Below are 25,487 nucleotides of genomic sequence, written 5' to 3' on the forward strand. Positions count from 1 at the left end.
GTAGTCTGGAGGTGGGAGACGACTGCCTGGCGAGCCCGCCTTCAACAACCAGTCGTCGAGATAGGGGAAGACTGGAACCCCTAATCTGCGCAGATGAGCTGTGACCACCGCCATCACTTTCGTGAACACCCTAGGGGCACTGGTGAGGCCGAAGGGGAGAACAGTAAACAAAGTGCTCGTGGCCTACCGTGAACCGCAGGTAACGCCGGTGGGCCGGCAGGACGGGAATGTGGAAATATGCGTCCTGCAAGTTCAACGCTACCAACCAGTCTCCAGGGTCTAGGGCAGCCAGAACCTGAGCTAAGGTGAGCATCTTGAACTTCTCCTTCCGGAGGAAGGTGTTAATGCTCCTGAGGTCCAAGATAGGGCGTAGGCCCCCTTTGCCCTTCTCGGTAACCAGAAAGTAGTGGGAGTAACAACCCGACCTACTTCTGGGCCAAGAACGCGCTCGATGGACCCCTTGGCCAAGAGGGCCGTAACTTCCTCCTGCAGAAGTTGCAAGTGATCCCCCGACATACGGTGGTACTGCGGTGTCATGGCTAGAGGGGTCGCCTAGAAGGGGAGGGAGTAGCCCCTTCGGACGATTTGCAGCACCCACCTGTCTGACGTGATGGTACGCCAGTGGAGCAGGTGATGGCGAACTCTGCCTACCACTGGCATGCAATGGGCCTGAAAAGTCGGACTAGGAAGGCTTTGAGGCAGATGCTGCTGGGGCAGATGTGGGTTGACCGTCTCTCTGTCCCCCTGCTCCGCCTCGGCGGAATCCGCGACCACGTTGAGGTTGGTTCTGCGGCCTGTGGCTAGATGGACGTGTGGGGGCGCCCCATCCTTGGCCACAAAAGGGGCGAAAAGCGAAAGTTTGCGGGCACGGAGCCGAGAGGCCCAAGGACTTGGCTGTAGCCCTGGAGTCCTTAAAGCGCTCCAGCGCACTATCTGCTTTGTCACGGCGGCCATCGAAGGGCATGTCCATGAGGGTGCTCTGGACATCCCCTGAGAAATTTGTGGATCTCAGCTAGGCGTGGCAACGAATCGCCACCGTCGTCGCAATCGCCCTACCTAGCGAGTCCGGAGTGGGTGTAACGGTCCAAAAGGCACGCGGTGTTGATGGACCGCAACCCCAAACTGAGGGAGGAAAACAGCTTCTTCCCAAACTGTTCCAACCTTTTGGATTCCCGATCCCAAGGAGCAGACGGGAAGGCAGTCTGGGACGTAGAGGCCTGGATAACCAGGCTCTCAGGGGTGGGGTGCACCGACAGAAAGCTGGGGTTGCCCGGTGCATGTCGGTGACGCCGGGCCACGTTCCGGTCCACAGGAGAGAGTGTGGAGGGCTTGGACCAGGTGCCCATCAGAACGTCAGTCAATGCTTCATTGAACTGCAGCAGAGGCTCCGAAGAGCTTACTGGCGGTTGAAGCACTTCAGTAAGGAGGTTAGTCCTCAAAGCCACTGCAGGGAGCTCCAGATGAAGGGCTTCCGCAGCCCTGCGCAGCTCCAGAGAATAGGTGGCACCTCCTCCGTAGCCACGGAGGGAGGAGAGATGAAGCCAGTGTCAGGGGAGGTGTCGAGACCACTGGCATCCCCCAGCTCCTCTGCCCAGTCCTGATCAAACTGGCACTGCTGTCTCCTCAGACCCCTCCCAGCCGTCCCCGTCGTCCGACTCCTGGTAGACAGGTTGAAAGGACGGAGCCGAGCGGTAGATGAATTGCTCATCCATCGGCGCCGTCTCTGGCGCTGGGCGGTGCCTCTCCGACGCCGGACCCGGACCGGGGCTGAAACTGGGGACGACGTCGTCTGAAGGCGGCGCCGGGGGCGGCACCATAGGGGTCAGCGCCGGCGGAGGGGTCGTAAGGTCAACCGGCGTCGACTGGGATCCAGGCCTGGATCCCACAGGGGCCTGCGGCATCGGGACCAAAGTCGACAATGGCCGGCTCGCTAGGCCTCCCAGTCGGATCTGCGGGGCCGAAGGCATGCCGGCAGGCCTCGACGGCAGAGCGAGACTCCTCATGGCCACGAGGAAGTCCCGGATCTCGCCCGGAGTCGTATTAGGCCCAGGGACCAGAGGGTATGGGGCCGGATGCGACTCCTGCGGCTCCGATGGAGCCGCACTAGTGCTGCCACCCGAAGTCTCAGCCGAGTCGCGTGACCGGCGAGGGGAGTCAGAAGAGCGATGTCGCTTCTTCGACTTCTTTTTACTGTGCCTCGATTTACCTGAATGCGAGGACTTCGAACCCGACGAGCGGTGATGGCTACGGCTACGCGACCGGTCCCTCGACATCCTCCTCGACCGGGACCTCGAGCGGCATAGAGCCGACTGCCAGACCTCGAGGTCAAGGCCCGGCAGTCGGGGCACGACTCGGCATCATGGTCGGCCCCAAGGCAGTAGGGACACCGACGGTGGTGATCCGTAACCGACATCAGTCGGTGACAGGCATCGCACGGCTTGAAACCGGGCATCCGTACCGGCACCAGGAGTCGAGGTCAACTCGAAAGATGAACCAAAAAAAGTTCCAAAAGTTTAGTCAAAAAGTGACTAAAGGGTATGCTCTTCCCGAATCTGCGCTTAGTGGCACGGAAAAAAGAAGAACTGACGTCAGCGCGCGAGGGCGGCGTCTAAGTACTCCGACGCCATCATCCCGGCAATCACGACGCCAAAGACTGACGCGGAGCCGCAGACGACGCCTACCAACGCGCAAGGGTATTGCTGACGAAAAATCTTTACGGATCCAGCCTGACGCCTGGGGATATTCTAAGGTAAGGAATCTAAGGTAAGGAATCTAACTAACGTGTTTCTTTCAGATAATAAAAGAGTCTTCCACCCTCTGGTTTTCCAAGGGGTCGCTCGATTCGCATCCCAAAACCCCCAGCCACGGGCAGTACCAAGCAAACCCGCAATTTAACAACTTTTAAACAAGTTTCGAGAGCCGTGGAGTATACAAAGGTGGCAACGGCGGAGTTTTCAACGGTGAGTGTTTTGCCCTTAGCACAGCTGCGGGTGGGGGGCTGGCTGGGGCTGTTTCTCCCTGCTTGGGAGGCAATTACAGGGGACGCTTGGGTTCTCCAGATGTACAAGGGTTCCAAATAGAGTTCTCCCGCCCCCAGCCAATCTTTTTACACCTCCGATGCGGCAATAAAAGACAAAGAGGTCTCCGCTCTCCTACTGAAGGGAGCAATCTGCCACACAGAGGTTCATCCAGGGGGTTTCCTCAGCAATCTCTTCTTGGTCGACAAGGCCGATGGGGGTGGGAGGCCAGTTATCAACCTCAAGGATTTCAAAGAGTGGCTCATGTAACGCCAATTCAAGATGGAAGGTATCCATATCCTCAGGGACGTGCTGCTTCCATCCGATTGGATGGTACACCTGGACCTGAAGGATGCGTACCTGACGGTTCCAATATTCCCTCCCCACCATCGTTTCCTACAATTTCTGTGGCGCAATGAGGCCTACAAGTTCCTAACTCTGCCCTTCTGCCTCTCGTCCACCCCGTGGTGTTTCACCAAGGTCCTCAAACTGGTGGTGGAGTTTTTGCGCATGCAAGGAGTCCGGATAATTATTTACCTTGATGACATGCTTATTATGGCGCAATGCCCATCGAGACTGGGGGTTCACCTTCAGATGGCCGTGGGGCTTCTACAGAGCTTGGGCTTTGTGATCAATGAGCAAAAGTCGCTCCTGGTCCCCACGCAGAAGGCGCTCTTTTTGGGTTTCGTCAGACTCCACCTACTCCTCTCCGAGTCTTCCCTCGAGGAAGATCGCAAAGATTCAGCACGAAATTCGACAGACCCTGTGCAGACAGCGGACCTCTCTGAGGCAGATCGCACGCCTTGTGGGTCTACTCTCGATTTCCCCGGCATAAATTGGTCAGCTATAGCTAGAGTATTTTCCCCGGACGGGGTAACATTCACGGTGAGTAGACGCACCAAGTCAAACACCTGCACGATTTCTTACCCAGCTTTCGCTCATTCCCCAAAACTCTGTCTGGTAAAATTCCTTAAGGCCTATGAGGAGGCTACGGAGGAAGTCCGTCCACCGGGAGAACAACAACTCCTGATAGTGCGCAGAAAACCTTTCAAGGCGGTCTCTTCACCCACAATAGCCCGCTGGGTCAGGTGGGTAATGCAGGAGCCGGGCATCAAAGGGCATTTTGAGCCTATTTAGCACGAGGAGCAATGGCCTCTAAGGCTTTCACTCTAGGTGCTCGTTTGGAGGATCTCATGAGAGCAGCAGGCTGGTCCTCAGATTCCACGTTTAAGAGGTTTTATTTGAAGCCAGTGCTGAATGCGGCCAAAGTAGTGGTGAGTAAGCTTTGAAGGGGCATAGTCCTCGCCTCCGGTCCTGAAATAGAATGAAAATTTGCCTAGCCTTGGAGAAGGTAAGTTTCAATTCGATTAAGGACACTGAGGCCAGGATTATCCCGCCCAGCAAATAGAATGGATGCAGACCCACCTTTGAGGGAGTAGGTAATCTATTTTCGTTGTTGCTTGTTCTATGATACAGTCTTACAGTGTTGCATTGTTTATCTGATGCTGTGCATGTATTTTTTCTCTGATGTGTGACAATCGGATTTGAATTGCTGATGCGGACGCATACTGTCTTTCCAGGTAAGGATGGGTCGAACCAGGATGCATGAAAAGAAGGAAATGGCGTGACTTGCGCGAAGAAAGAGGGCTAGCAGGAAATGACATGGAGAGTTATTCAGCCTGGAATGTGGACACTGTGAAAAGACTAATGAGATTTGTTGTTATGGATTTTTCCCTGGTTTCATGGGAAATGTAGTTTTATATTAATGGCTGCTGTTTGTGAATTTTAATTAAAGCGAAGAAAGGAGAAAGCATATTCCTTGCCTCCATGTCCTTAATAGAATTGAAACTTACCTTCTCCAAGGCTAGCCAAATTCTCATTCCGTTTGTAGGGCCCTTAGCGAGACCCAGCGCTGCAACCTTGTAGCCACCTGACATCTCGCATATCCCGCAGCTGACCTCACTTGCAATACACTGCACCACAGAACAGCAGTATGACAGAACGTTGCTGGACACCAAGGAATGGCCCCTGAGACTGTTGTAGGCCCAACCCACCTTCACCTTAATTGCTCCTTGGGCAATGGTACCCTGGAGGACAAGGCCAGGTCTTTACAATTGTGAAGTCCCGCATCCTCCTGGGCACTCCGCTGCACTTTGGGCCAAATACCGCTGCTGGGTGACCCCTGGGATGAGCCAACTGCAGACAAAACCCGCCGGGTTTAGAATAGCAAGTGGTGACAGCACACCTGCACCTCAGGGCTACTTAGGCCTAAGTTTCCCTGGTGCAATACCACTAGGGTCCACGGTCATGTGGATGCCCAGTTCTGTCCCCTGCAAACCTTATTGTGCCATTAGGCCAGTATCGCTGGTCTGATGTCATCGGGTACTCAAGCTTGCTGCTCCCTGAAAAAGTGATGAATCTCTTTAAAACACATGTCAGTGACGTCACCGTCTCAGGCAGGTAAAACGTTCAGATTATGAAGTCAAGTGTTTGGGTCGGTGCTGCAGCCACTCTATCGACACCCGCATTTTAGCCCCACAACTTTCAAAAGTCACAGTCCACCACTGATACATCCTCCCCCCCCCCCCCATCATGACGCTCCCGGGACCAGTTCAAGGTGAAAGCGAGCCATGCATCAGCTGGAAAATGCAGACACCGGAAGATCGCAGCCAGCCCTGACGTTCCATCAAGCCCCATCGGGCAGCCTGAAGAGAGGTACAGCGGCAGTGACGGAGCATTCTCGCACCCAAGCTCGGCACTGGACTGCCTCCTCGGAAGGAGAGGTATCAAGAGACAGCGTGGCCAGAGGCAGAAAGAGCTGGATGCCTCAGGTCGCTAGAGCAAACAGTAGAGAACTGAGGAGGCAGCAAAAGGCAGGCCCGCACTCCCGTCCACCGTCTCACCGGTTGACAGAAACCTAGAGACAGAGGCCTCAAGCTGAGTAATGTTATGCCCACGGGCTGTGGCCCAACGAGACAGTAAATTCTGCCAGTGTCCCGGGGGCCACGGCACCCAGAGGCCTCCTTACTGCGTAGCTCCCATTTGGGACATTAGATCCACGAGGACCGCAACACCAGGGCATGTAACTGTGATTTTGTTTGTCAGGCACTTAGCAAGACCTGGGCTGCAACCTTGTAGCCACTCGTCACCTCGCATATCCCCGCCAGCCAACCACACTTGCAATGGATCACCAGCTGCGCAGACAAGCTCGCAACCCTCCACCACTCCATCAGACAACACCCCCTGAAGGCCGCCTGGTTCACCACCAACCTCCAAGAAGCCAGGCACTCCTGCAGACGCCTCGAGAAACTCTGGAGGAACAGGAAAACCACCAAAGACCAGAACACCTACAGGACCGCCATGACAGAATACCACCAGCGTATAAGAGACACCAAGAGGACCTTTATCAAGAACAAAATCCACGCCAACGCCAGTAACGCAAAAGAACTCTTAAACGTTATACAGCAGTTCACCAAACCCCCCAGCGAAGCCACAGACATCACACCATTCCAGGACCTCTGCAACAAGCTTAGCTCCTACTTCCACCAGAAAAGTAAGGCCTTCTACGACAACTTCAGCGAACAGATTCCAGACACCACCCTCCTCTCCACCACCAACAGCCAGCCCACCATCACCACCCGGAAACCGGCTACCACCGAAGACACTGCCACAACCATGAAGAAAACCCACTCAGGAGCCCCACGGACCCCTGCCCGCCACACATCTACCACATGGCCGCCGCCACAATAGCACCCAACCTATGCCGGACCATTAACGCCTCCTTCGAATCCGGCATCTTCCCCGAATGACTGGAAGCGGGCAGAAGTCAAGCCCCTCCTCAAGAAACCCTCGGCTGACCCGACGGACCTGAAAAACTACCAGCCCATCTCTCTCCTTCTCTTCTTAGCCAAAGTCACCAAGACATTCGTCAACGCCCAGCTGACCACCTTCATCGAAGAGAACGCCACCCTAGACTCCTCCCAGTCCAGATTCCGCAGCAACCACAGCACGAGACCGCCCTCCTCGCCGCCACTGATGAAATCCGCATGCTACTCGACCAGGGCCACACTGCAGCCCTCATTCTACTAGACCTCTCCACAGCCTTCAACACTGTCTCCCACCGCACTCTCGCCACCAGACTCCATGACGCCAGGATACGGGGACCGCCATCGACTGGATCCGCTCCTTCCTCACCGGCAGAACCCAAAGGATCAGACTCCCACCCTTCCTCTCCGAAACCACAGAGATCAACTGCAGAGTACCCCAAGGATCCTCGCTCAGCCCCCAACTCTTCAACATCTACAAGGCCCCCCCTTGCCACCATCGTTAGACGGCATGGGCTCAGCTTAGTATCCTACACAGATGATACCCAGCTCATTCTCTCCCTCACTAAGAACCCCAAAGACACCAGACTTAGCAAGAAGGAAAGAAAGACGTTGCAGCCTGCATTAACTCCAGCTGCCTTAAGCTCAACTCGGAGAAGACAGAGGTCCTTGGATCCTCCTCCACGGCCTTGGACAACACCTTCCGCCCTCAGAAACCCACCCACCCCATCAGACCACACCCGAAACCTCGGCATCATTCTAGACTCCTCCCTCACCATGACCTGCCAGATCAACACCGTCGCCTCCACCTGCTTCAACTCCCTCCGCATCCTCCACAAGACCTTTAAGTGGATCCCCTTCGAATGCAGAAAGACAGTCACCCACGACTCATAACCAGCAGATTGGACTACGGTAACACCCTCTACGCCGGAATCAACAAATCCCTGCTACACAAGCTCCAAACCATCCAGAACACCGTAGCCAGACTCATCCTAGGAACCTCATGACATAAGCACATGACCCAGCACCTACGAGACCTCCACTGGCTCCCCTTCGACAGGAGAGTAACCTTCAAACGACTTACCCACGCCTACAAATCCCTCCACAACATCGGACCCAAATACCTCAACAAAAGAGTCTCCTTCCACGTGCCCAAAAGCAACCTCCGCTCTGCCAACCTCGCCTGGGCAGAGACCCCGCAAACCAGAGCAGGCAGTAGAGCCTTCTCCTACATTACAGTAAAGACCAGGAACGAACTCTGCACACCTTTGGAAGAGCCTCAAGACCTGGCTCTTCGACTGATCCGGAGCTGCCCCACACCCCTCCCCATCCAGTGCTTTGGAACCCTCACGGGTTAGTAGCACGCTTTATAAACCCTGATTGATTGATTTTTAAAAATAAAATAAAAATGTACGTTATACAGGGTCTCAGGACTATTTTGAACCATGACCCGGTCCATATCACGCTCTAATGTTCTGATACAGACTCCGCCAGAAGGTGGTGCTCTAGGAAACTGAACGAGTCCTTCTTGAGAGACCCAGTGGTCAAACATGTGATGAAGACCGCCATACTAGAGTATCGCACATTAAACTACACGGGGATGGTGAGCCCCAGCATAATCTAGAATTTGGTGAAGGCGGTCACATGAGGGGTATTCAAAGAGACCAGTAGCCTTAAATGCATGAGGGAGATTGAATTGCTCAGACTTCAGGAAGACCTTCTCCTGGCATAGCAATGCCATAAATCTAATCCCTCCAGGAAACGTTGGTGGAAACTAAGGGCACTTCTTGGCCAAATCCGTTCCCTAGACTATGACAGAGCTAACAGTATTCTGGCCAGAACAAGCGCTCGTTCTATGAGGGAGGTAACAAAGCAGGCTGTCTACTCACTAATTAATAAGCTGCGAGCCCAGTGTACTAGGGTTTCATTCAAGAGGTCCTCTGAGGAGGAGAAAGAACAAGACTTCCATGAGTATTACAGCAAACTATATAAAGCTGAAAACTCATGGCTGGAGCCTCTTGCTACATTCTCTTCCCCTTCCTAATTTCTCCTGAACTGATGGGTAGCAACTAAATGAGCCTATATTAGTGGCAGAAGTACTTGCGGCTATACAACATTTGAAGCCAGGTAGGCCCCAAGAACCGGTGGCTTCACAGCTGCTTTCTACAGACATTGTAACCACCTGTTAGCCCCCTGTTGGCTGAGGTATACAACAGCATGCCACAGTCATGTGGGCTGACCGCGATGATGGCGGAAGCCATGGTGTTCCTGATAGCTAAGGACTCTACCCACTGTCAATATTACTGTCCCATCTCCCTCTTGAATATCAACACTAAATTAATGGCCAAAATCATTGCGACTAGGCTAGATTCTTATCTCTCATGCCTAATACCTGTCAATCAGACTGGCTTTGTCCTGTTCAAGTCCACCTGTGACTGCACTAAAAGAAAATGCCACAAAGAAGCTACTTCGCTTTCCCTAGACATGAAGAAAGTCTTTTACTGGGTTGTCTGAGTCATGCTGAGGCAACCTTTGTCAGGGCTGGCTTTAGAATCCGCTTTTGGGGATAGATTCACACATTGTACTCCTTAATCGGGGCAATAATTATTGTAAAGGGGCTCAAGTCATAGAGGATACAATGAGATTGCAGCAGGGCAACCCTCTCTCTCCAATGCTTTTTGCGCTTTATCTAGAGCCTCTATTTCAGAGGGTTCGTGACTATACAGGGGTTTGAGGCATGCCTTTTCATCAGGACACCTTTAAGGTGTCGGGCCTTCACTAACAACATCCTCCTCTCCCTGACTGACCCAGTACATTCCCTGCGAAACCTCCTCTCTTGGAGAAATATAGGTTATCAGGCCTTCAAATCAACCGTGAGAAGTCAATGGGATTGATACTAAGCAAGAAGCAACTTTAAACAATTGTTTCGATTCTTCATGGCACTTACATCCTCTTGACGCTTACATGTGCTCTAATGGATAGGGAGAATAACATCCTTAAAAATGTTAGTCCTTCCTAACCTCCTTTACATGTTCCAGCCCCTCCCTCTCCTGAAGCTCCTAACTCACAGATCTTTGGAAGTCCTTCATTTGGGCAGGTAAAAGACTCAGACTTCTAGGTCGGTACTCTACAGCCGAATCAAGGGGGGTTTAGGGATACCCAATATTCACTATTATTACCTCGTGTCACAGGTGTGTTACATGGCGGAGCGACTTCAAGGGGCAACTGACAAACTCTGGTGACAAAACATGACTGCCAGACCGCTAGCAGAAGTCCTGTGGCTCCCCAAAAGACAGAAGTGTTGCAGCCTCTACATATCGCCAGTCAGAAGAGTCATTCTCATAGCATTGGACTACCTTTCACATTACAAGGAGATAACCACTTGTTTTCGATACACGGGAACACAGACTTTACCACAGGCCTGGAGAGATCCAAATTCCAGATGTGGATTGGGAATTGTTGATACTGTCTCAGAGCTCTTTTCCACAAGTGGTCAATATGCTCCTTTGAGGACATTCACTACACATACAACATCAGAGAGAGGGAGAGTTTTCAATACCTACAGATCAGGCACTGGGTCCTCAACCCACCTGTAAAAGGTGGCATTCTCAAGGTATTACTTATTTTGAGAATGTAATACAAGGTCTCACAACACTCCGCCATTTAATCTTACAGATATACTATACCCTTACTCTCAATATACAAAAGCACTCCATGTGTGCTGGGAGGAGGACTTGGGGGTTTCATTAGACAATAAACAATGGGGCACAATTCATACCCAGACAACCAATTTTACCAAACACGGACAAGGAACAGACACTTCATAAGATGCAATACAGATGGCATTGTACACCAGTGTTACTCCACATTATAGACAACAGCCACTCCAAAGACTGTTGGGGGGCTTTGGATAGTGTGGTCTTGCCTCTGATAGAGAACGTTTTGGGAGAAAGTTTTGCCTACCACAGCTGCCAGAGGCAATTCCAATGTTGATCCTTCTGGGGACCCCCAGAACATATGTATCCCCTCTAGTCCCCCCCCAAATTTAAGGGAATCTCTCACATTCTCCTAGCAGCAAAAGAGACTATATTAGGCCTTTACGGTTAGGAGATTGTTGCTAACGCTACAATGTGACTGCAAAGATCTGGCAGCTCCTAGCCTATGAGAAGATTGCATATGACCTCCAAAATGAATTGTACAAGTTCACCACAATGTGGGATTCTATCCTGACGTACCTCAAACGAGTTATTAGAGACCTGATGTGACCTAATTGATTGCAAGCCCTGGATTTGTTGTAGCACGGCAGGGCACAGTCTGGCAATAGTCCCTGAATGACCTCTAGGTGGCCATTCCTACATTTTCTCATTTCATGAAACGTAATCTGGTATCATGTTAAGACTGGGACAGGATTGTATTCCATTATCTATTTGAGATACTCAATTAGTTACATTGGAGGGTGTGCCTGCCTTTATTGTATATGAACATGTAACAAAACGCGATTGAAATTAAACTAGCTGGACCTCAGATGATATCCTAATAAGGTGTCAAAGGAGAGGTCTGGGGCAGTGGGTCCAACCAAATGTACATAGAGAGAAAAAGATGGAGGTCATCAGTCAGCTTGAGGAATAGATTCCTATGGCCATCCGTCCTGGATGTAACTTCAAAATTGTACATGGTGGGTCAAAACAGGTCACGATTTAAAGGAGGAAAGTGATTTCAAAATCTACAGTTGGAGCATCTATTCCCATGGATATTCTGCAGTAACAAAACTGCATGGATCTGAACACAGACATCTCCATAAAGTTACAGATGGTCCATTTAGAGGCTTGGACCCAAAGGACACCATTTTATGATGAATACTTAAAAGTCACTTCTAGAAAGGTTTTACTGTCTCAGAAAAGGACAAGAAAGCAGAAGTGTTCTATATTGCCTCTTCAAGCCAGATGGATCTCTGCCAGCAACAGATGCCTAACATTGCTGTAGTCCTTTGCTTAAGAACACAGACCACAGTACGACTTCAACTGTACCACCTCAACAACCACAAAATTACCTGGAGTGTTGATTTGCTAAAAACAATTTACATAATACTGACAGAATACAAAGCAATGTTTTAGTCTTGTTTGCAAATGCAATTTATCTATAGACCAGTAAATTCACCACTGACCATAATGTTTGGTAATGTGGCATAGCGAGGCTCGTTCAGCCGCAGGTCTGCTGTCAACACTGCTGGCAATTGGATGCTAATAGTCTCAAGTCCGCCATCAATCTCACGGGTCACCTTCAGCTTGTCGTTTTCCGCTATCACCTCAGAGGCAAAGGTTCCCTGAAATGGAAAATAAACTTGGCGGTTATACATAGACAAACATGCAATGGTATGTTCCAATCTAGATAGCAACTACAGATCTCAATCAATTAACTGTAGGGATCCCTTTCCTCATGGTGAAAGTGAAACTGTGAGTAAAGGCTAGATCTCGAGTCTATGAATGTGATGTTTATGCAAGCCCTGAAGAGGTGTCAAAGGCAGCATGCCTGTAGGAGAGAAGACAGCAACATGGCATGCACAGAGTTGCCTTCCGTGTAGATGGACTGGATCGGATGTGAGAGGCAATGCCTACAGGTAGGTAACTAAATGTCCATACGAATGCTCTAGGTGTGCAGTAGTTATCAGGATGGGAGCTGTCAAATAGGGAATACATGTTGTGAATCCCTCTCACCAGGTAAATGGAGAGAGCCTGCAACTGGGTTCTCTATGGGCTCACCGGATAGTTATCAGAAGTATTGTGCGGCAGATCAACCCTATAGGGTTGAAACACTAGCAGGAGAATTGGGGCACATGTGTGACCTTCCACTCCAAGGTCATGGGTAGGTACACACTGCCAAGAGGAGATAGCTAGTCACAGTTTTAGTCAGGTGATCAAGACATGTTTATTCATTCGGTGCACCCACAAAGAACAGATCCTCACACAATCATGACATCTCTGCCTCACCACTATTGTGTTTCGATTTAGATGCCCACACATAGGTTCCCCTGAATCATGTCCATATATAGGCACAATTCGCATTGCCCTTATTTAGGCACAGAATCCCAGTCCCTATTTAGGCATTAGCCATGCCATCCAAATACAGGCATGGTCACCTACATCCGTCCATCCCACGTCACAACGAGTGCTTAGAAACCAGACCCTTAAGCCATCAGGACTTTCCCTAGCTAGGATTATTGATTTCTCCAAGAACTCATCTATTATGCATGAACTACTATTCCTTAGGTGTTCATCCATGACGTCCTCCTCTGCCCGACTTGTCATCAATGCTAGCATTCCTAAGCACCTTCCAGGTATAAATATACCTTCCCTTACCATGGCAAATCACGGCACGGCTCGGCACAACTTGACGGCATGGTTCGCCACGGCAAGTTCGGAAGAGACCATATCCCGGCATGACGCACTGACCAGACGCTGTCATCCCTGCTCGCAGAGAATCTAGCTTCCAGTGTTCTGACTCCCTTTGCGGGGTGTTGGAGTTTGAAATTCGGAAAGAGATTCCCACCTCTCTCATTCTAAAGGTATGCAGGAGACTAGAACCTAGAGGGACTCTTGGCATACCAACTTAGTATATACCATACTATAGAAAACAGCACCTACTCTTACCTCGTACTACACTTAGGTTAGGTACACCGGGGTAGAACTATTTAGAAGCACCAGACTAGTATTCACTTTTTAGCCTGTTATTTATGTATGTATATATGAATATATGTCTTGAGCTTAACAACAATGCTATTGCAGTATTATTTCTTCTTACTGCATATGCTGTGCGTATTATATTTCGCATACTGTCTTGCGATTATTACAGCTCATATCTCTTACACGAGAAACAAGACAGTTCAATAAACCCTTTTATTGAAACGCCCGTCTATTTCTGTGCAACTCTGAAGAAACTAAGCATGCACGATTGACTGAGTGAAACTTATCTATTGTTTTCACGATTCTGAGACGCATTCCGATTCTAAGGGAAACAAAGTTATCATGTTTATGCAGTTGTCAGAAACTAATTCCTTCTTGTTTATTCGAGAAGTTTCTAGTGACCTCTGAGTCAGCTGGCACACACAAATAATTAAGTTTAATGTACTCGATAGGAGCATACTGACCATAGTCCTATGCAAAAACTATAGTGTATATTATTCCAATGCGCAGAGCCTATAAGGGAAATAGGAACTACACTACACCACCTCAAAGTCTGTGACTTAGGGTAGGTATGAAAGCCCCTTAGGATCTGTATGAAAAAGCAAAGATTATTGGATCCAAATAAGAAGATATGATTATCATGGGCATTTCAGAGAGATGAAGAGAGGATCAGGCCAGATGCGACCCATTAAGTAGGTTTATATTTTCCCTTTGTAATTGCCCCGAGATCCAACAATCTTCTTGGCCATGGATCAACTATCCCCATTCCTTTTACTTCTTTAAATGCAAATGCCAATAGGATTTAAATGGCTCAGCTTTTGGCACAAATCTAGGCAGGATGGTGATAGTATTAGGAGGTGTCAGTGTGCCTGAGGAGGTTGCACAAAGTTCTTGTAGCACAGTTCCAGACCTTGTCAAATGGGCAATATAATATTGGGGAAGGTCCACTTATAATGACAGTCCAGTTTGGAAAATACTAGTGAGTTAATTAATGTTTTAGAACGATTGAGTGGGATGTGATCACTCGTATGTTAACTCGTCAATTTTGTGTGTGCTGGATGTATTGGCAATGAAAGACTGCATTTTCATAAATGAACTGGCCTCGAGGTTTCTCAATGAGAAGATGAACTTCAGGGAGTCAGGGGTAAAGTGAATTGGTTCAGCGAGAGACATAGGTGCTACTGAAGAGAGGAAATAAATACAAGACCTCGGATTTACAGGGGTTTAACATCAGAGACGTTAAAGATATTGACTGCCTAAGAGCAGGAGGCATTGTGAATGAAGTTTGTGATTGAAGGTGGGGTGAAAAGGAAGGAAAGGAACATAGGATTTGGGTATCAGCAGCAGTAAGGTAGTATGTTAAACAAAAAGAGTAGACAATGTCCCCAAAGAGGTGGTTTAAAGTGAGAAAAATAGAGTACTAAGGACTGAGACCTGAGAGACGCCCACTGCCAGAGGGGTGGGGGATGATGTGTTAGAATCCCAAGAGACTGAAATGGGCAATGCATCAGGGAATGAACTGAATGAAGCATGGAATATCGTACATACTCTACAGAGTTTGATTCTATCGCCTCTGTGTGTGGGGTTGTTAGACTTCACAAACAAAGCGGAGGCAACAAACTGTATAAAAAGGTTTTTGGGATTGCCTAATCACCCCCAATTACAACAATATATAATTGACAATGGGTGGTTGAAGATACAAGATGAAATTTAGCCAATATAATAGTCAAAATCTTGTCTAAAACAAACTGTTAGAATTTAGTGCTGGGAACAACCCTGTAAAAGGCAATAGTACAGTAAGCTGAACTGTGCTATTTATATAGCGGTTACTCCACACACATATGGAACAAAAACAAGAAGTCAAGCAGGAGGTCTTTATTTCCCACCTGCACAGGAAGTGACATCACTGGATTTCAATTCATCCATCTGCACAGGAAGTGACATAACTTGTTTACTGTCCACCGTACCCCGCGGTCCTCTCTCCTCCCTAGACCAATTTAATGGTGGCGTGCCACTAGAGCACCACAGGCAAGTTCGCCTGCGGTAGTCCATGCCTGAACCGCGCTTAGCACCAGGAACCCTGGTTCTCCCCTATCCACCGATACACTACACCATGCTCTTAACCCTAGTCTTCACTCACAACACTGCACCACTCATTACGGAATTAGCATTCGCGTGCCGTTTCTGCAAGTTCTCATGCACTCTCCCACATTCTACACCCACCCGCACCAACACCCCACTCACACAAACCAGCCAACCACTCAAGCTCACACAGACCAAACACCACACAAGCTTGCCAAACTCACATGAATGTTCAACACCCATGGCTCTCCAAGCATATCACGATGCACAACCATGCTCTGGACTTGCAATGGACATCACTACAACCATCCCCACTACAGATGAAAAGCATCTCAGAAGAGGTGTGTGATTCCCCCCTCTCCAAGCACACCAGGGACTTGCTGGAAGCCATCTAAAACCTAAACAGCTGGATCACTGCATGCACCCATACCCTGACTTCACTCATGCACAACCCAACAGCCAGACCACAGGCTAGCTGGTGGACAGGGAAACTCAGGCTGACGAAACACCAATGCAAGCTACTCAATGCTCTTAACCCTAGCCACCACTCACCACTCTGCACGTCAGATTATCGTAGTGGTCACATGCAATTTCTGCAAGTCCTGGTCAGCTTTCCCACATCCTACACCCATCATTCCTGCACTAACAGCACCCCACTCACTCACACTCACCGAAAATAGCCATCCGCTCAAACTCACACAGACCAAAAACACCACACAAACAGACCACACTAGTATGCATGCTCAACAACCGCTCGATCACCGAGTTTACCACAGAGACATGGGACCTACAGCACAACCATGCTCTGCAATGCCTCTTTCTCATGGAAACATAGCTAAGCCCAACCTCGACACCAGACATCATTACAGCCTTCCCTACTACAGATGAAAAATATCTCAGAAGAGCAGTGAGATTCCGACCCCTCCAAGCACACCAGTACTGAAAGCCATCAAAAACGTCATCAACTGGATCATTGAATGCACCTATACCCTGACTCCCTTCAAGTATAACCCAACGGCAGGAGCCAGCGCACAGGCCAGCTGGTGCAAAGATGAACTCACACCAATGAAACTCTAATGTAAAGAACTGGATCACAAATGAAGCAAAGACACCGCAGATAAAGACATCTTCAAATCAGCACTAAGGCTCTACCACCAGCTGATACGGAACACCAAGCACAAATCTCTTGTAGATCACAGACGCCAGCACTAACAGCACCACTGAAATTTTCACCCTCAAAGATTTCATCTCGCCTCCAGCAACTTCACCCCCACACAAGACTATGCAACAAGCTCTTAATTCTTCTGTAACAAAATCACCTCCATATACAGATACTTCAACCATTAAATTGACCACGTCCCAATTCCAGATCAACTTCCCATCACAGCCGATGAACTAACCCTGAACGAGTGTTGTTGCTACAAGATGACTGCAAAGCCTTCAGTACCACTGACCTCAACCTATCACAATCACATGTACAACAACACGAGTGGTGTTTCTCAATGGTCTGCCTGGCCCTCAATCCTTTCCAAAATCATCTACTTGGAAGCGGCTGTCGGTCTATAACACATCTATAAAAGAGACGATCACATGTATGCAAATGATAAGATTAACCCCAAACTATAAAACAGATCGGTGGTCATCATATTACTCCAACTGCTTAACGATGACTCGGAATCTATATGCATCACAACCCGGTCCACCTCCATGCTCCCAAAACTTATGTCCTCCTTATTGTTAAAGCAATCTATTCTGTCATACCCAAGTACTGACATATATAACAGCCCTCCTTCACCCTTTATTTTCAGTCATTTAATTTCTTACACTTCAGCTCTTAAAACAACAATTTTGTGTTACCTTACAGTGTTTTGTACAGCGCCATACGTCCATTAGTTTGATTTTGAAAACATCGTTTGGATTTTCAATCCTTCACACTCTGGCCTCGGGGATTAAATCACAGATGGAGCCTGATTTCTGATTGTTTGAGTTAAAGCTTAAGTAGTGTGGTTAAAATGCTTCTTGAATGTATTTAGCTGTGTGTTGTAATTTCAAGTGTTGTTTCATACATTATGTTCACAGAATCCCTTTTAACCTTGACCTGTTCATTCAGTGTGTTGATATGTTATCATTTTATAAAGAGGGTGTGTGAAATGATGCACATGAGCAGTGTTGATAGAGCATCTGTTGTTCAGACAATTCTTGTTCAATTATTATATATGGTTGGTACTGTTGTGAGCTTGACAATACCCAAGTACACAGAATATATGGTTGTGTTGGATGTGTAACCAGTGCTCTCTCTGTGTTTCTATTAGTAGGTGTAATTGAGCTAAAACCACAAAGCAACATTAACTTACCACCAAGTTAGTACACCTTCCACTTATATGTACAGCCTCCATAACTGTTCAATTTTGCTTGAATAGTGGTGTAGAAAATTACCATCTTTTGCATGATGTACCCCCAGATTTTGCCCTAACCATTTTGCTGCCTGCATTACTCTCTGCATGTTACCCCTCCTAACCAGTTGTAAAGTGCCGGAGGTCCTCCTTTCAACATGATAAATTGTGATATTCGTAATTGGCATACATAATGTACCTAGTATATGGTATAAGGTGTACTCGGGGCCTGCAAGGTAAATATCACTAGTCGACTGTACCACCTATTGTGCCATCCACTACTGTGGCAGTGTAAACATGGCTTCAGTCCTACCACTGCAACTCAACCAGTCACAATAACCCATTTTAACAGATCCCAAAAAAACCTCCCTTTTAAATATGAATGAGTCACTCTTATATAGGCATTGTAGCCCACAGGGTCAGGTGCATGGTAATTAAAAGTAGGACATGGAGAAATGTAACATGTCCCTATAGTGACAAGCACTCAAAAGCTATTTTTCACTGTGGCAGACCTAACAGCCCTTTGTAAAAAACCTAGAGTACACACTAAAATCTTAATATTCTATCTCTGGAACGGGATTAGCTGTAAAAATTATTAAACAAATATTTTTTTAAGTTATTAAAATCCAATTCAATGGTTAAGGAAAAGTAACTTTTAGAAAGTTACCTTTTCCCTGCCTAAAGTTTTTGGAAGCTAATTTGCATTTGCTCTCTGACTTCTTCCAGTCAGTGATTACCATTTGAAGAGGTGTGAAAAAATTGTGCATCCCTCCCAGGAGCAAACAGTAAGCTGACTTAATTGGCAGACATAACTCCTGAGGTAGCTGCATGCAGATTTGTGCCACCATAATTGCCTAATAGCACTTTGCACACTTTCAGAATCAGTTTTACTGAATGCCCATTTGTTCTAAACTGTGTTTTTAAATAACGTTTTCCGCCTTTTCTGTGGCGGTTGTTGCTTTGCTGGGAGCACAACGTTGGGGATGCGCCGTGTGCGCATTGACTGCCAGGAAGGGGAACAATTAAATTCTAGAAAGATGGAGTCTGTAAGAGCTTCCACCCTTAAAACCTTGAAATCTATGCCCGCAGCGCAGACGCGCCAAAGGGAATCCAGTCTGCACCCCATACGAGGCAGTCTGGGGCCAGCCACTGTACCCAAAATTTTATTCACTCCGCTGAAGAACTCAGTAGCTTTTCTTCGAGCAGTTACCAACTTGAGCCATCTGCTTTTTCTAAACTTATAAGACATTCTTCCTCAGAACCGACCAATAGCCTGCCCGCCTAATCAGAGGCTAAAAAACAATTTGCTTAGTGACAATAAATCCATCTCAGAGTCTATTATCAAATTCTCAATGGCCTTCTTCTTCCGGAATAATAATCAACTTTCTGTAACCTACTTCTATACGTAGTCCTTGGTTAAACATCAATTGGCTTCTACCTGCTCAATTCCAAATCTCTAAACATCTTATTTATGAGAGAGTCATGGCTAACAGATGGCTCAGTGCCAGATATTCTGGTAGCCCTCCCAGAAGATCTTTTTTTTTGGTTAACACTAAATCATCCCCAGGTGAAAGAAGGTGGTGGGGTGGCAGACATTGTTAAACGCCTTACAATTGACAAACGTCCCCCATTACCAATCCCTGGGGTGGACAACGTTGCGATTAAACTAGACTCTACTGCATCCCAATGCCATCTGTCCTGATGTACAGACTGCCGGGACATTTGCAGAACTTCACCCAATTTTTGTCTGCATCACTATCTGAGCTAGCCATGGACTTTGCAAAAATTCTCTTCCTTGGTGATTTGAACTATTAGCCGAATGAAGCCATCGGTGGTCAAATGGCACTAGACCTGACGGACCTGTTCTCAACCATTAACCTTGACAAACGTGTTTTTGTACCAACCTATATTAAAAGGCACACCTTAGATCAAGTCTGGTCTTCCAATCTATTTATAACTAATCTTAACCTCCCCCCTTGTATTTGGCCTGACCATCACCTTAGTCACTTCACCAGAAAAGAGCTAGCTTTCCCTAAACTCCTCTCGCGCCTAGGCACTTTCACTAGAAACAGGAAAGGCACTGACCTTAACTCGCTTTGTAACACACTGCTCTTGTCTCCTACTACTCCTACTGTGAACCTGGGGGGAATGAGGAAGCAGTAGCGGACTGGCTCATGAAAGCCAGCAACTCGCATTGCCCCTGTGGGAAACATCGCCTACCCACTGCCATTAAGCTTTCAGGTGGTTCTCTGCAGAGTTGAAGGCAGCAAAGCTTGAACTCCAGCAGGTGGAACGTAAATGGCATAACACTTGTTTGCATGAAAACAGGGACTTTTTTGTCCAATGTCTAAAAACATACAAAAAATTAATCTTACAGGCAAAATCAAGCTTCTTTTCTAACAAAATCCTGCATTCAGAAAATGAGTTGAAAGTTATCTTCGAGACGGTTAGACAACTCTCCAATCCTGACAGATGTTCGATACCAGTGGTCCCCACTCCAAATCTGTGTTGAACCGAACATGTTCTTCATTGAGAAAATAGAAGTTCTAAATAATGACATTCCTTCTAGCACTCAACCTTTAGAACTCTACCAGAAGATAGAAATCCTAGGTCTCTTTCTGCATTTCCGGTCATCAGCAGAGAGCTTCTTTTTGAGCTGAAGGCCACATTCAAAGCAGGCTCGCTGAATGACATTTGTCCCCCTGATGTCCAAAAAAGAATCTGTTCATACTACCGGACATAGCGATTTTGCACCTTAATTTATCTCTTACTTCAAAGCAAGGTTCCCAATTCTTTCAAGGAGGCAGTGGTACTGCCCCTCTTCAAAAAACTTGGGTATGACCCCAACGTACTTAGGAACTATTGACCAATCTATTTGCTTTCCTACCTAGATAAATGATTAGAGTCTCATGCAGCTCAACATCTTTAGTCCTTTCGGGAGGAGTCCGGTTTCCTTAACTCCAACCAGGCAGGTTTTCGTCCTGCCCATTCAATTGAGACAGTCATCCTTGCTGTTATGGAAATATGAGGAAGGAAGCAGATAATGGATCACCAAGGCACTGGTCCTACACCAATATGGCTACTCTTTTGTCAGTCACGACATTGCCACACTAAATCGCTTATGAAAAAGCTACATTGGCTCCAAGTGACACAGAGGACATTTTTGTTTTAGAACTGCCTGTACTATTTTGAAGGCTCTTCAATGCAAAGGCCCTGCTTTCGTATTTTCCAGATCTCAGAGCTATACTCCCATTCACCATTTTAGATCGGCTCAGCCCAATTTACTCACAGTGCCAAGAAGTAAAAGAAAAAGACTAAGGGGAGCCAGCTTTTCTGTATTAGAACCCCTCACGTGGTACACTCTCCCTTCGGACATTAGATCAGCATCCAATTACGGGAATTTCAGGAAACAGTCAGACCAGTCAGGTTTTTAACCTGACTGGTCCGAGGCGACTGTCGAACCTGGATGCTAATTGTTGCCTTGCAACCAGTGCCAAGAGCTATCATGGTGAAAGTGCGCTTTATAAGATTGCTATAACGTAACATGACATAACTCCTCTGAACCTCAAAGAATATTCTGAGTGGGGGCTGTAGGCATCCACTTTCCCACTACAGTGTTAAATCCTTCTGAACTATCAAATCCTGTTTAATAGGTCTGATGGATTTACACATAACACAAGGGGCACAGAACAGGCTGCCAAGACAATTATTGAGTACCCACTGCTTGGTTGCTCGAAAATTCAGCTTTTGTTATACCAGACTTCTGTTTCTCCGTTTAGCAGGGGTTTAGTGGTTGTATCAAACTGGATTTTGGTGTTAGATGTGGGAGGACACCAGGATTACTACAGCACACTCCCCCCACACACACACCAAGCCCTCACAGCCCACGTTTAGTGTAGATAAAGGCTTTTGTCATCTTGAAAATGCCCAAAGTGGGTAGGGTTGCCCCGGGAACTTCTATCCCATTGGTTAGGGCGCAACCAGGAGTCATTCCCACCGACAAGCTCATGTCAGCCATAAATGTGGCATCTCTATGCACCCACTTCAAAACACAGAGGAACCTGAGGAAGAACAGAACTGGACCTGCTGTGTGTGACACGAGAGGAGCCCTTAATGACTGGACCGGCTCTCTCTTTTACAATGAGTGGGCTATAACAGTCTTAATGTTCAGGGCAGGACTGACCGTAGCGAGCACTGGGTGTTTTCCCAGGAGGCTGAAAGGTGGGGGCTGGTTTTGCAGCATTGGGGCCGTTTTTTGACACTGAGGGCTGGTTTTGCAGTGGCGCTCCAATATCAGGCCCCAGTAACAAAAGCAGTTCTTCATACTCGCATCCCTGGGTGTGGGGGGCTGGTCCACAAAATTGCCAGGGCTGCTTTGGGTTCCCAGTCTGGTCCTGATAGGGTTTATCTCCTCAGGGTACAGGAATTCAACAAGCTACAAGAGGCCTTTCCTGCAACTTCCCAGCTGCCCAGTGGCAACTGGACCTTGCTGTTGGCCTCTGCCTGACATACGACGAGTCTGTAATTTCCTCCTCTGAGGTCCCGGGTGGGGCTTTAGAAGTTTCCTACAGTGGTGGATTAGGACTTACAGGACTAAGGCACAAGGTAAAAGCTTAGACCCGGATGAACCTGATAGGCATATCTGATCCATGCTCCATTGCGATCAGCGCCATATTGCACCTAGGTCCCGGTGTACCGCGACATTGACCGTCAATGCAATTTGCACTTCTTGGTGCTATTCCTTCTTAAAGCTTTTAACTTTCATAGTTCCATTTACCCTCATTAGATTTTTGCCATTGTGCTTGGAATGCTATCACTTCAACCCCACCTATCTAGTGGCTAGGAGCAAAGGTCTACATAAACAATGAACCTTCACCTTTACACACCAGCATGGAACAAGTCTTTATGAAAATATGGTGAGAACTGAAGATGGTCCTTGTTAAGATCAGCCCAAGGTGTGCAATTACAACCTACGCATCCCATAGCTGTTCTGTACAGGACTTGACACATACCTCTTGACTTGGTGATGCAACAAGAGCTCAGCTGTTAAGACTTACTGTAATATCGTACAGCATTCAAGTCCACCCAGAATACACTTTAAAAGTAGCCTTACTGAAGGATAAATACAACACAAAACCAAATAACGTGATATTTCCTACTGACCTCTACAAAACTCGAATGAGGGGAGTTATAGCATAAAATGGGAAGATCATGGGTGTGCCACCCTGAAACTAATAGATCACCACATGCTGACTCGTTGATAGGGTTAGCACTCTCTGATGTAAGTGCTTCAGTGTCGTGCGCCAGAGCAATCACAAAGGAGGTATTCGTTGATTAAACAAAAACTGCTTTTTTTAATAAGAATATAAATACATTTATCAATAAAAGACATTTCTTTATTTTTGGGATGGGTTTAAATGCTTACTGTATTTTGAAGAAATGAATTTAGGGATATGCACAAATTTAATACCACTGACAAAGGCTTTGGTTGGCTAAACATTATCACTTATTCCAAACATTTCTGATGAGCACACAAGAATCAACATAAAACTTTCGGCTGATCCAAAGCAACTGACAATCTATAGGCCCATCACCCTCCTCACTGCCTTCTCCAAATTTTGGAGAAGTAAGTCAACCGGCAACTGTCCCAATACATAGAAGATAACAAAATATTATATCTCAGTCAATCAGGTTTTCGAGCCCACTTTAGCACTGAGACAGCGCTTCTGGAACTAGCAGAGCATGTCGGAAGTACTCTTGACAAGGGAAGCAAGGCCATTCTGATCATGTTGGACCAAACTGCAGCTTTCGACACAATGCCCCATTTAAAACTACTCAAACGCCTTCAAGCGATAGGGATCAGAAACAATGTCTTGAAATGTCTGACCTCTTTTTTGAGCAACAAAGCTAAGAAGTATGGCGGCCCCCATTTTCTTCTTACTGTGGGCATACGCCAGGGTTCTGCTATAAGTCCCACCCTGTTCAATGTTTACCTCACGCCTTTGGCAATCTTGGCAGAGTCAGTGGGTGCAAAGGTAATTTCTTACGCTGATGATACACAGCTTCTCTTCTTCTCTGGTAAGGGAGAGGAGCCGGACGGCGAGCTCATCTCTAAATGTCTCGCTAAGGGGTTTCAGTAGTTGGCCTGGCACCAACTGAAATGCAACCCGGATAAGACGGAGATTGTGATCTTCGGAGATGCCCCTCCTAACTTATTGAGAACTTGCTGGCCTAAAGATGCACCACAGCCAGGTCCCCCCAGAATTCTGTGAAGAATCTAGGCATCAAATCTGACAGCATCCTCTTTTTCCAACCGCAGATACAAGCTTTAATCTGCTCATACTTCAGCACTCTTCATATGCTGAAAAGATTTATACCTCTCCTGTCCGAGTCTGCCTGTAAAATGGTTATACAGGCTCTGGTCACGAGGAGACTGGATTATGGGAATGCCCTTTATCTCGGACTCCCTGAGTACCTTCTTAACAGACTTCAGGTGGTGCAGAATTCAGCAGCCAGACTTCTACTCAAACTTCCACTTAGGACTCACATGTCTACCCATCTGAAGGCCCTTCATTGGCTACCTGTAAAAAAGAGGGTGGAATTTAAGGCCATTGCATTAATGCATAAGGCCTTTCACAACTCTGGAGCTGGTTATCTCAGCGAGAGGATTCATGAATACACCCCAGCTCAAACTCTGCGATCTTCCTCCGTTCACTTGGCAAGAGTGCCTTAGAATGGGCGCTAGATCCTTCGCCTATCTAGGGCTGCTCACTTGGAATAAACTTCAGAGAAACCTCTGCCTAGTCAGTGAGCTCGCTGTTTTGAAGAATAAACTAAAGATGTGGCTTTTCATGCAGTCAGTCTAGTTTTTTATGGTTGGTGCCTTAAGCCTGACTTCCGGGATACTCTGAGTAGCTGCACGCTGTTTCAATCGTTATAACATAACATACCATGAAAAAACACAAAGGCCAATATACCCCAATCACACACCTGTGGCCAGTCCAGCAAGCCTGCAGTCATCTGTCCAGTTTGATTGCAGTCATCATCAATGGCCTAAAAAGAATAAACACACAAATATGTCAATCTTTGGTAGATAGCTATGCATGGTTTACAGAAGCAAATGTGGCAGAGAATAAAATTAATGAATGGATACCGTAAACTAAAACCAAAAAAATTAAATTATCAATCCGAAAACATTTTAAATATTATTCCATCTTGGTAAGCAGATAAGTGGATGTTTTGACGGTCAAGATTGGGCCACTGAGTAGGTAACAGGGTTTTATTTAACTGCACCCCTGTAAGCCTCTGAGCCGAAAGAGCTGCATGATTGCATTCAGGACTAATTGTGACAGAATACGATTCTGACAGGTTTCGGTACAATGGTAGAGTCTGTAATGAGCAATCAACTGCAGAAACAGATCTACAAACAATCAAAACCTAATACCAAGTCGGACCTGTAGATGAAAATAAGAGAAGGGGAGTAGCAATTGG

At 47.3% G+C, this 25,487-nt stretch overlaps 1 protein-coding gene across 1 annotated transcript in view; it reads right to left on the bottom strand.

Moving 5' to 3' along the window:
* ETFB (electron transfer flavoprotein subunit beta) overlaps nucleotides 1-25,487 on the bottom strand; it is a 394,856-nt gene that overhangs the window by 152,136 nt on the left and 217,233 nt on the right. Inside the window, exons 4-5 of the mRNA XM_085615815.1 lie at nucleotides 24,987-25,049; nucleotides 12,006-12,164 (exon numbers count right to left, since the gene is read on the bottom strand). Of these exons, the coding sequence (XP_085471941.1) occupies nucleotides 12,006-12,164; nucleotides 24,987-25,049 (222 nt within the window). The remainder of the gene's footprint in view (nucleotides 1-12,005; nucleotides 12,165-24,986; nucleotides 25,050-25,487) is intronic.

Source organism: Triturus cristatus, chromosome 7, assembly GCF_964204655.1.
Source record: "Triturus cristatus chromosome 7, aTriCri1.1, whole genome shotgun sequence".
Taxonomy (NCBI): domain Eukaryota; kingdom Metazoa; phylum Chordata; class Amphibia; order Caudata; family Salamandridae; genus Triturus; species Triturus cristatus.